This window comes from Oncorhynchus clarkii, chromosome 11 (assembly GCF_045791955.1).
Source record: "Oncorhynchus clarkii lewisi isolate Uvic-CL-2024 chromosome 11, UVic_Ocla_1.0, whole genome shotgun sequence".
Lineage (NCBI taxonomy): Eukaryota > Metazoa > Chordata > Actinopteri > Salmoniformes > Salmonidae > Oncorhynchus > Oncorhynchus clarkii.
Genome location: NC_092157.1, coordinates 29,116,400 through 29,129,005, shown reverse-complemented (window position 1 = coordinate 29,129,005; position 12,606 = coordinate 29,116,400). Strand labels below are relative to the sequence as shown.

Sequence of the window (12,606 nt, the reverse complement as noted above, 5' to 3'; positions counted from 1 at the left end):
TTAAAGGTCCAAGCGTTACTTCGGCTATGATTCTCAAATTCTTGCTCCTTTTAATAAAAGTAGATTATGTTTACTCATGCAACGTATTTCAATTACTTTACTACATCACATTAATCACGCAATGATAATCCATTTGATGGAAACCTTAGGCTTTGTACGACATTATAAATGACATCGAGATTCCCTCTTAATTCACTCTAATTTATGGAAAACAGTTTATTCAATAAATCCCGCAACTCCTCTCATACTGGGAAGAAAAAATAAAACATTTTCAGACCTTAAAGGCAGTTTTATTTCAAATGTTGTACCCAGACAGAGATAATCCAAAAAGCGTTTTACAGTTCAATCAAAAGTGGACACACTCTAATCAGTTTCTAGAGCTCAATTTCCCAGGTTTTGTAGACTAGTTTAATAGTGCTTAAAACCTCATCTTTATCAAATTATCCATTAAAGATACCAACTCAATGCTTAAGTACATCTACGAATGGGTGGTTTAAATTGTATCTAATTATATTCTCAGCATTACTTTATGAAATCTCTAGTAATTGATTACACACATACAATTTATCACAGTTTCAAATATTCACAGAATCCATATAAAACGCAAGAAAATCTTAGGTACTCACACAGAACTTTAAGGATCACCCACACAGGATTGGTCAGATGTTCACACAGAACTGGTCAGATGTTCACCCAGAACATCAGAACATTCTTGAAAGGTTACCCACACAGAGTCAACCTACCCCGCTCACACAGAACGCTCCTACAAATATTACCTAGTGATCCCATAACAAAATACTCACACAGAGTAACCCAGGGCATACCTGGCTAGCACATTTAAAATAATTGGAATTCACCACCTCTGAGAGTCACTTAGACAGTCAGACAGACACATAGAATGAGGTCCTTCTTCCAATAGGGCTTCACCAAGTACCATGTTTCACACAGAACACACAATCATCCTGGCCCCTCACCCCACAGACCGCACCAATCCCCACTATGATCAATTCACTGCCGGGACGGCTCTTGGTCGACCGAGAGTATCTTTGAGCCCACAAACTCTCAGATTACTCTCCTCTGACTCGGCCTTGCTTACGCCTCCAAGGTGCCCTCCTTACAAAGGAATTCACACTCCGAGTATACCTAATAGAGGCATATTTAAAAACTTGACTTCAAGTGTGTGTGGTTCGCTCACCTCTTTCTTTAAAAAAAACCTCAGTTCGAGATGTGGTATCCACTCGGCTCGCTGCCTCTCAAATCAAAGGTTGGTCCATCTGCTTCGTTCCTGAAGTCTGGTTTCCCTGAGATCCCAAGTTTGAGGGAACCCTCGTGCACAATTTATTTACCTAGATCGTCAGGAACGGTCACCAAGTGAAGATTCACATCCGGTTCGTGATGCCAAATGTCGTGGTAATTACCTGTATTACTAAAAATGTAGTTAGCAAATCACACACAAGTCAGAGTTATATTATAAAGCCCATCTTTAATTATATATGAGCTTCACCATAGCCCTGTGACTCTCAGATCTATTCAGTGTCTATAAATTAATTCCCTGATAGTGCTTACAAAACAATTCTTAGTATAATTTATAGCCAAAACACACCCCTCTCAACTCACATGACAAATAACAGATCTTAGGAACATTACACAAAGAACCTTTTACTTGAAAGAGGAGTATCCCATAGCTAGATAGCATTAGCTATAAATTATTGTTCAGTTTGCTCTCTTAGACGAGATTTGAATCTAGTTCTTGGTACCACTTAGGACCAAAACATTACCTCATCCAATGGCATATATCAATGTCAATTCTAGATACCTCCATCTCAAATACGCCTCCTCCTGGACAAGATCAGAAAAGACAGTGAGCCTCTTAGGTCATATACTAGGTCAAGATAAGGGCATCCTCAGAGGGGACATACAATAGTCACAGACATATTCCCATAAGAAGACAAGCCTCCATTCTGTCCTCCTCCCCTTCTGATATTCTTCATAGCATCTATATGGTTTAACAGATACATTGACAAATGAAGACAAGCCTGACCTCTCCCCTTTCTGGGCCCCTAGTTACTAAGCCCTGGAGAAGAGAGAGGAAAATGCAACTGCCAACAGTATTATCCAAAAGAAAACATCATAATGACAAATATCTCACATAAGCATTATTATGTAAATAAAACATTTTATTTATCAATGTTACCTAACTAATTCTGATTCAGCCACGACAATTCACAGCATCCGCCACATGCTGCCACTAACGCCTTTTTGGCATTTGTAATGCCCACACTGTGTCCACCAAACAATATATTTTTTCTTGCTTCAACCTCTCCTACAAGAACTTTCATTTCACACTGGATGAAATGTATTTTTTTAGCCATTCTGTTCGTGATTTGCCATTGTCGTCTAGCAGTCAGTGTGGATGAATATTAATTAGGGGCGTTTCCCTGACTATTTATAGGCAACTATGGGTGTTAAAAGGGTGGGACAAGACGCTCGCTCACGTGCGCCAAATTTTGAGCTGATTGTGATTTATAAAGGGAAACCGGGCGTAAGCACTTTCTGTTTCGTTCGTTTGACGTGAATCCTCCGCACAGTCTTATAAATGAGGCCCCTGGTTTTTTGATATTTTTGATATGCCTTTTACAACAGGCTACTTGGGCAGGTAGTCACTCCACTCTACTAATACTATGATATTTCCATAATGATGTTACAGCACCAAGGTTCAGACCAGGGGTGAAGAGGTCTGTCCTTTCTTTATGTCTGCTGCTCTCTCTCCCTTTCTCTTGCTGTATTGCACAAAAACGTAACATGCCAACAATGCCAATTGGCAGATGCAGTTGCTCTGCTGCTCACTTCCAAACCATTTAGGGACACACTGAAAAAAAGATCAATATAATGCCAGAAGTTGAAAATGAACTAGACTCTAGATCAATCTATTTGTTTGTTTTTGTCTGTAAGGTTTCTTTCACCTGAGAGTCCCAGAGTCCTCTGCAGTGGGTTCTGCTGTGGGAAGGATCAAAGCTCATGACTTGGACATTGGGAAGAACGCGGAAGTAGAGTACAACATCGTACCGGGGGACGGGGGCAACATGTTTGACATCATCACCAATGAACACAATCAGGAAGGAATCCTCATTCTCAAAAGGGTAAGGGTCTTCATCAGTCACGTGATGGCACTTTAAATCAAAGGACAGGATTATAGTAATGGGCTGGAATGGAATGATTGGAATGTTCCCTTTCAGTGTTCCCTTTCAGTCAGTCCACTTCGGTACTACATACTATGGGTAGTCGCACTCTCGCAAGGATCTACAATCGCACCTGACAAGGCCTATCTTGACGATTGGCTGATCGTGGTCACAACAGATGTGTCCCCCCAAGGGTGGGGCACGCTGTGCAAGGGTTACTCAATTTGGGGAGTATGGACGGTGTCACATAGTGCTTGCTATATCAATTACCTGGAACTTCTGACAGTGTACGTAACTCTCAGGCAGCTCTCACAAGTGTGCCCAATTTGACTGCCGCTTGTAGAGAGATTCCCAAAGGCTGGAGCATCACTTCACCAGCTCAGGGCATGCCCACACCAGCATTAATTTGTATTCTACTTGTGTGCTGCTGTAGCCCCTTGCTTTAGCTACCATCATGGAGTTCGGTAAATATTTACATAAAGAAACTGTTAAAACATACAGGTGCTAAATCAAGGTGACTTACAAAGATGAGGAGCAAGAGAGTGATTGTGATGTAAGGTAGTGTCCACAACCAAATAACCATTGTGGAATCTGAAAAGACAGCCTGATGGTGTACTTACTATGTGGACATGATAAAATAAAGGAATGAGGTGGGTAGATAACTAAATGTCAAAGTAGCAAAGTATTTTTAAACTAAAAATCAGATCTCTTAAATGTTTTGTTCATTTTAGTTCTATTAGATAATAGATGTACAATAGGCCATAATTTATATTTTGCCCAATAGGTCTGGCACATTCCCACGTTCAAGGAGCTTTTGATTGGGTTATTTTGCCTAAAAACCTTTAGGCAATGGTGGGCCGTCAGGGCCAGCAAGGCCTTCTCTGCTGGCCTAAACATCATCAGAATATAATTTTTTTAAAATATATTTTCCCACAAATATGTATTCAATTATTCCCCAGAGTAAGAGTTATACTCTTCATTTCATAGCTTTCCTCTTGGTTGCACTGCTTCCAGCCCCAGGTTGAGATTTGGAGGGCTGGTCTTTATGTTAGATCTTTTATCCAATCATATTCAGCCATCATGTGTTGCCAGGGGTCTAAAATCTGCCCTCAGGCCTTCAGAATCAACAGTGCGGGCGCTTGTAGCTTAAAGTGAATGGAAATGAACATTTTGTGTCAACCAATCAGCTTTAGAGTTGGCTATTGTACGCCTGCTGGCTGGCTCCAGTGTTACACAGGAGCCAGCTAGCAGGCGTAGTGCGTGCACGTCTTTTGATTGGATTACCAATATTGAGAGGCAGGTCCTTTGGGCAGGTCTATGCAGAACCTCAGAACTAGGAAACTGAATTTGATAAACAAATTAATTTGCGTACTACTAAGCTGTTTTTTCAACCCACAATGGCGGAAGGAGGAGAAGATATCGATTTAGTCGAGGATATAATTATAACGCCATTCTCAAGACGAACTTTTCAAGAAAAGTTAGACATTGTAAGGAGAGGTCGCCCGACGCCGACGCTACAAAGCCTGTCACAGGCGGGAAAGGGGTTCGTTCGCCACTTTCAAAGTTGGATGGATTTTGTGTTCAAATAATCAGTCTTTGGTGAGTAGGCATACAATGCATTTTATTTTTTATTAAATGTGTATGTATGTTTCGCGTTTTATTTAGTTAATATTAAATAGCCTATATATTAACATAATGAAATGGCAAATAGCCTATGTTGCAAAATATTTGTTTTCTTTCTTTTATTTTCAGTGAATAGTTATGTGTCTTTATCATCACGGTGAAAATGCTTTGGGTGGGACAATGCGCTGTTTAGTGAACACACTGTATTATTAGATTTTTTTACTTAAAGCTCAAAGTTTGTGGACCAGAAATGGATAGAAGAAGAATATTAATATAACTCTGTTGCACTCGACTATGTTCTTGCCTATTAGTTGAACTGTACTGTATTGTACTCTTCCCCTGCAAATCTCTGAATAAAAATGTCAATTTCAAGGTGACGCAACGCCTGGTTAAACTGCGTTTCTGTCTAAATGTATAGTGTCTAGAGCCATGGCATCATAATGATGGTAATAAGAGTTGGATTAATTTGGGTGGGACTGTGTAGGACCTCACTGAAGGCCCAGGCCCCAGGCCCACGGCTCGCCACTGCCTTTAGGCCTACCCATAGAGAAATCTAAAATAAACGTTGCATCTCTGCGAAGCCTGGCAAGACTGGCCAAAAGGATGTATAGCATCCCCAGTGGCCCTGCAAGTATGGAGAGGATATTCTCTGCTGCTGGTTGGCTCTCTAGGCACCATCACATGAGCCTGAAGCCACAGACTGGTCAAACTCGTGTTTCTAAGGCACTAATAAGTCCTTTTTCATTTAATTTGTATTTAATTATGAGTAAGTCACAGCCTATATGGGCAATGTATAGACTATATAATCATTTAATACAACAAAACATTTTTTTTTTACATGCTGAGCTCTTTATGTCCCTACCAGCCTCTTGTGTCACGCTCACAAATGCTTCACAATTTATTTATTTGTAGGCTATAACCTTGAAATAACTGAAATAATATAGCCTAATTATTCATTTTCATTTGACACACTGAACTCTATCAGAGAAGTAGTTGGTAAACCAGGCAAGGCAATCATTTGAGAAACCAAGGCTGTCGAGTCTGCCAATAAGAATGTTGTGATTGACAGAGTCGAAAGCCTTGGTCGGGTCTCTTATCGATGGCGGTTATGATGTCGTTTAGAACCTTGAGCGTGGCTGAGGTGCACCCATGAACAGCTCTGAAAGCAGATTGCATAGCAGAGAAGGTATGGTGGGATTCGAAAGGGTCAGTAATCTTTTTGTTAACTTGGCTTTCGAAGACCTTAGAAAGACAGGGTAGGATAGATATAGGTCTGTAGCAGTTTGGGTCTAGAGTGTCACCCCCTTTGAAGAGGGGGATGACCGTGGCAGCTTTCCAATCTTTGGGAATCTCAGATGATACGAAAGAGAGGTTGAACAGGCTAGTAATAGGGGTTGCAATAATTTTGGCAGATAATTTTAGAAAGAGAGGGTCCAGACTGTCTAGCCCGGCTGATTTGTAGGGGTCCAGATTTTGCAGCTCTTTCAGAACATCAGCTACCTGGATTTGGGTAAAGGAGAAATGGTGGGGGCTTTGGCGGGTTGCTGTGGAGGGTGCCGGGCAGTTGACCGGGGTAGGGGTAGCCATGTGGAAAGCATGGCCAGTCGTAGAGAAATGCTTATTGAAATTCTCAATTATAGTGGATTTATCGGTGGTGACAGTGTTTCCTAGCCTCAGAGCAGTGGGCAGCCGGGAGGAGGTGCTCTTATTCTCCATGGACGGGAACTTTTTTGAGTTAGTACTACAGGAGGCAAATTTCTGTTTGAAAAAGCTTACCTTAGCTTTTCTAACTGCCTGTGGGATCAGTGTGGTAGATGTGTTGTTACCTACCCTTACCACCTGGGGGTGACCCGTCAGGAAGTCCAGGATCCAGTTGCAGAGGAAGGTGTTAAGTCCCAGGGTACTTAGCCTATTGATGAGCTTGGAGGGCACATGGTGTTGAACACTGAGCTGTCTATGAATAGCATTCTCACATACAGTAGGTGTTCCTTTTGTCTAGGTGGGAAAGGGCAGTGTGGAGTGCAATAGACACTGCATCAACTGTGGATCTGTTGGGGCGGTATGCAAGTTGGAGTTGGTCTAGGGTTTCTGGGATGATGGTGTTGATGTGAGCCATGACCAGCGTTTCAAAGCACTCCATGGCTACAGCCGTGAGTGCTACGGGTCAGCACTCATTTAGGCAGGTTACATTAGTGTTCTTGGGCACAGGCACTATGGTGGTCTGCTTAAAATATGTTGGTATTACAGACTCAGATAGGGAGAGGTTGAAAATGTCAATGAAGACACTTGCTAGTTGGTCAGCGCATGCTCGCAGTACACGTCCTAGTAATCCGTCTGTGTGTAGACCTTGTGAATGTTGACCTGTATAAAGGTCTTAATACATTGGCTGCGGAGAGCGTGATCACACAGTCTTCCGGTTCAGCTGGTGCTCTCATGCGTGTGTCAGTGTTATTTGACTTGAAGGGAGCATAGAATTAGTTTAGCTCACCCGGTAGGCTCGTGTCACTGAGTAACTCTCTGCTGTGCTTCCCTTTGCAGTCTGTAATGGTTTGCAGGCCCTGCCACATCCGACGAGCGTTGGCTTTGCGGGATTGCAGGATTTATTATAAGCTCCTAGCCTTTAGCTCAGTGCAGATGCTGCCTATAATCCATGGTTTCTGGTCGAGGTATGTACGTACGGTCACTGTGGGGACGACGTCATCAATGCATTTATTGATGAAGCCAATGACAGATGTGGTGTACTCCTCGATGCCACTGGAGGAATCCCGAATGTATTCCAGTCTGTGTTAGCAAAACAGTCCTGTAGCTTAGCTTCTGCTTCTTCTGACCACTTTTTTATTGACCAACCACTCAACTCCTCTTACATGCTCTGCCCCGCGTGTTTGTCGGGCGGCATGTGCAGGTCAATTCCGACAACATGACGACAGTGGCATAGAGTACATCAACATGCAGAGGGGACTCAGTCCCTCCCCCTCCTCACCTTGACTCGCTCCTTGTTGCTGTTGAGCAGTGCACATTTGCTCTCAGGCGATGCATGTTCCCATTTGCCTCAACTCCAGTGCAGATCTGCTATCCAAGGGATGGGGCACTCTTCCACAGAATTGGAGACTACACCCCTAGGTGATTGGCCAGATATGGGTGAGGTTCGGCAGTGCCCCGTTGGGAACTGATGTTCTGGCGTACCAGTGGCCTCAGACCTTCCTTAACGCATTTCCGGCGGTGGTTCTGATTCAGGCCATGTTGGAGATGGTGCGGCGGGAGGGCTTATCATTCATTCTTTTGGCTCCCCGTTGGCGCAAGGTTCCTTGGTTCACAGCAATCATTTTCCTTTTGGGGTGGGGATCTGCGGCAAATCCCAATTTTTTGGGTTATTATAACAAATTAACTTTTTTACCCAGCATGCACTAAGGCAGGTTGATTTTTTTTACATTGTTTTTAATATCTGTGTTTTGCATTTACATTGAGTGATTGATTGATGAATCTTATGCTACACAAAGATAAATCATATACATTTGTCTAAACTAATCAAATCATTTTGTCATTATGAAAGCAGAAATTCCAGTGGGAAAATTCCTGGCAATACTCCAATAGGATTATAATTTTTTTATCTGGGATTTTTGGAAAAGGTAGTGAAATTTTTTAACCCTATTTGCTGGCCTTGTCCTTGTTAACCAGGAGTTTCAGGACACTGTATTAGGGTAAAACGAGGCCTCAAAATAAGGTCTTAAGGTACACTATATAAACAAAAGTATGTATACACCCCTTTAAATTAGTGGATTCGACTATTTCAGCTACACCCGTTGCTGACAGGTGTATAGAATAGAGCACACAGCCACGCCATCTCCAAAAACAAACAACTACTCAAAAGCTCAGTGACTTTCAACGGGGCACCATCATAGGACAAGTCAGTTCGTCAATTTCTGCCCTGCTAGAGCTGCCCCGGTCAACTGTAAGTGCTGTTATTGTGAATTGGAAATGTCTTGGAGGAACAACGGCTCAGCCTCGAAGTGGAAGGCCACATAAGCTCACAGAATGGGACCGAACGGGACTGTGCTGAAGCGCATAGAGCATAAAAAAACATCTCTCTTTGGTTGCAACACTCACTAAAGAGTTCCAAACTGCCTCTGGAAGAAACGTCAGCACAAGAACTGTTCGTCGGGAGCTTCATGAACTAGGTTTCCATGGCCGAGCAGCCGCACACAAGCCTAAGATGCCAAGCGTCAACTAGTGGTGTAAATCTTGCCTCCATTGGACTCTGCGTTCTCTGAAGTGATGAATCACACTTCGCCATCTTGCAGTCCGATGGACGAATCTGGGTTTGGCGGATACCAGTAGAAGACTACCTGCCCCAATGCATAGTGGCAATTGTAAAGTCTGGTGTAGGAGGATTAATGGTCTAGGGCTGTTTTTCATGGTTCAGCAGACAATGACATTCGAGATGATTCTGTGCTTCCAACTTTGTGGCAACAGCTTGGAGAAGGCCCTTTCCTTTTTCAGCATGACAATGCCCCCGTGCACAAAGTGAGGTCCATGTTGGTTTGTTGGTTGTCTGTTGTTTTCCATTTGGTCATTTTTATTCAATTTGGATCATCGTCATCTAAGATCTGGAATTGTAAGGTGACCAGGGGTTTGAAGAGGGTGGAGGTGACTAGGAAAGGATTTGTTGGCAGGGCGGAGGTGAAAGCTCCAACAGGGGTGGGGGCCGTTTCTGGGACTTGGTTGGTGGGTTTGGCGGTGTCTGTGGAAAGGTCTGGGACTGGCTCTTCGTTTCTGTTGTCTGGTGGAGAGGGCAGGGGGGTGGTGGGTTTGGGATTTGTGTTATTGTGTTAGTGGGTTTTGGGGCGGCAGCCCTTGCCCTGCCAGTGTAAAGAACTGAAGAAGTGGCCCTCTTCCCCGCATAGGTTGCACGTGCTTATGGAGAGGTAAAATCTGTCTTGCAGATGATGGCGCTGCAGGCTGTGGCCAGATGGCCCAGTTGGCCGCAGTTCCTGCACAGTTTGGGAATGCCATAGTAGTGGACGGAGTCCCTGTTGTTTCCCAGCGTGATGATGCTGGGGGGTGTTGGACTCTGCCCAGCCATTGTCGTGCTTCAGTCCTGACGTTGTCTTCGTCCAGGACCCTCCTAGCTGCTGACTTGAGGGTGGCGAACCTGCTTAACCAAACTTGTACAGTTGAAGTCGGAAGGTTACATACACCTTAGGCAAATTCATTTAACTCAGTTTTTCACAATTCCTGACATTTAATCCTAGTAAAAATGTCCTGTCTTAGGTCGGTTAGAATCACCACTTTATTTTTAGAATGTGAAATGTCAGAATAATAGTAGAGAGAATGATTTATATCAGCTTTTATTTCTTTCATCACATTCCCAGTTGGTCAGAAGTTTACATACACTCAAATAGTATTTGGTAGCTTTTCCTTTAAATTGTTTAACTTTGGTCAAATGTTTTGGGTAGCCTTCCATAAGCTTCCCACAATGTTGTCCCATTCCTACTGACAGAGCTAGTGTAACTGAGTCAGGTTTGTAGGCTTCCTTGCTCGCACACTCTTTTAAAGTTCTGCCCAGAAATGTTCTATGGGATTGAGGTTAGGGCTTTGTGAATGCCACTCCAATACCTTGACTTTGTTGTCCTTAAGCCATTTTGCCACAACATTGTCCATTTGCGACCAAGCTTTAACTTCCTGACTGATGTCTTGAGATGTTGCTTCAATATACAGTATCCACATAATTTTCCATCCACATAATTTTCCATCCTCATAATGCCATCTATTTTGTGAAGTGGACCAGTCCCTCCTGCAGCAAAGTACCCCCACAACATGATGCTGCCACCCCCGTGCTTCACAGTTGGGATGGTGTTCTTCGGCTTGCAAGCATCCCCTTTTTCCACCAAATATATTGATGGTCATTATGGCCAAACAGTTCTATTTTTGTTTCATCAGACCAGAGGACATTTCTCCAAAAAGTACAATCTTTGTCCCCATGTGCAGTTGCAAACCATAGGCTGGCTTTTTTTATGGTGGTTTTGGAGCAGGCTCTTCTTCCTTGCTGAGCGGCCTTTCAGGTCATGTCGATATAGGACTCGTCTTACTGTGGATATAGGTACGTTTGTTCCTGTTTCCTTCAGCATCTTCACAAGGTCCTTTGCTATTGTTCTGCACTTTTCAGACCAAAGCACGATCATCTCTAGGAGACAGAACGCTTCTCCTTCCTGAGCGGTGTGATGGCTGCATGGTCCCATGGTGTTATACTTGCGCACTATTATTTGTACAGATGAACGTGGTACCTTCAAGTTTTTGGAAATTGCTCCGAAGGATGATCCAGACTTGTGGAGGTCTACAATTGTTTTTCTGAGGTCTTGACTTATTTATTTTGATTTTTCCATGATATCAAGCAAAGAGGCACTAAGTTTGAAGGTAGGCCTTGAAATACATCCACTGGTACACCTCCAATTGACTCAAATTATGTCAATTTGCCTATCAGAAGCTTCTAAAGCCATGACGTAATTTTCTGGACTTTTCCAAGCTGTATAAAGGCACAGTCAACTTAGTGTATGTACAATTCTGACCAACTGGAATTGTGATACTGTAAAATAATCTGACTGTAAACAATTGTTGGAAAAATGACCTGCACACAGTAGATGTCCCAACCGACTTGCCAAAACTATAGTTTGATAACAAGACATTTGTGGAGTGGTTGAAAAATGAGTTTAATGACTCCAGCCTAAGCGTATGTAAACGTCCGACTTAAACTGTTTGTCATAGTCCTGGATCCATTCATTGTGAAACTGTACTGTAACTACTTTGAATTTGTGTGTCGGAAAGGGGGTATGCTTGGAATCTGTTAAACGATGCTGATTCTTTGCACTTTCAGAATTTTGACCAAAACTGGATCTTGAAACGGGCGTCAAATGATTCCTGTGGCCCTGGGTGTTTCACCAGGCAGTTCACATCACACTGTACAAAGCCCATACCTATCTGGAGAACTGTCTGGAGAACTAAAGTCAGTGTGTAGGAGGTGAAAAAAGTATTGTTGTTTATCAACAATGACAAGCCACCGAGGTCTGACAATCTGGATGGAAAATTACTGAGGATAATAGCAGACGATATTGCCACTCCTATTTGCCACATCTTTAATTTAAAGCGACTAGAAAGTGTGTGCACTCATGCCTAGAGAGAAGCTGACGTCATTCCTCCACACAAGAGTAGTAAAGCCCCCTTAACTGGCTCAAGTAGCAGACCAATTAGCCTGTTGCCAACCCTTAGTAAACTTCTGGAAACAATTGTGTTTGACCAGATACAATGCTATTTCACAGTAAACAAATTGACAACAGACTTTCAGCACGCTTATAGGGAAGGATACTAAACAAGCACAGCACTTACACAAATGACTGATAATTGGCTGGGAGAAATTGATGATAAAATTATTGTGGGGGCTTTTAGACTTCAGTGCAGCTTTTGTCCTTATCGATCGTAGTTGCAGCAGGAAAAACGTATGTGTTATGGCTTTACACCCCTTGCTATACTGTGGATAACAAGTTACTTGTCTAACAACACAGAGGGTGTTCCTTAATGGAATCCTCTCAAACAAAATCCAGGTAGAATCAGGAATTCTCCAGGGTAGCTGTTGAGGTCCCTTGCTTTTTAAAATATTTACTAGTGACATGCCACTGACTTTGAGTAAAGCCAGAGTGTGTATGTATGCGGATGACTCAACACTATACACGTCAGCTACGGCAGAGACTGAAATGACTGCAACACTTTACAAAGAGCTGCAGTCAGTTTCAGAGTGGCTGACAAGGAATAAGTT

General features: G+C 42.9%; 1 protein-coding gene across 1 annotated transcript in view; it reads left to right on the top strand.

Moving 5' to 3' along the window:
• The window catches only part of LOC139420696 (cadherin-12-like), a 128,347-nt gene that overhangs the window by 55,147 nt on the left and 60,594 nt on the right, over positions 1 to 12,606 (top strand). Inside the window, exon 5 of the mRNA XM_071170919.1 lies at positions 2,953 to 3,140. Coding sequence (XP_071027020.1) covers positions 2,953 to 3,140 — 188 coding nt within the window. The remainder of the gene's footprint in view (positions 1 to 2,952; positions 3,141 to 12,606) is intronic.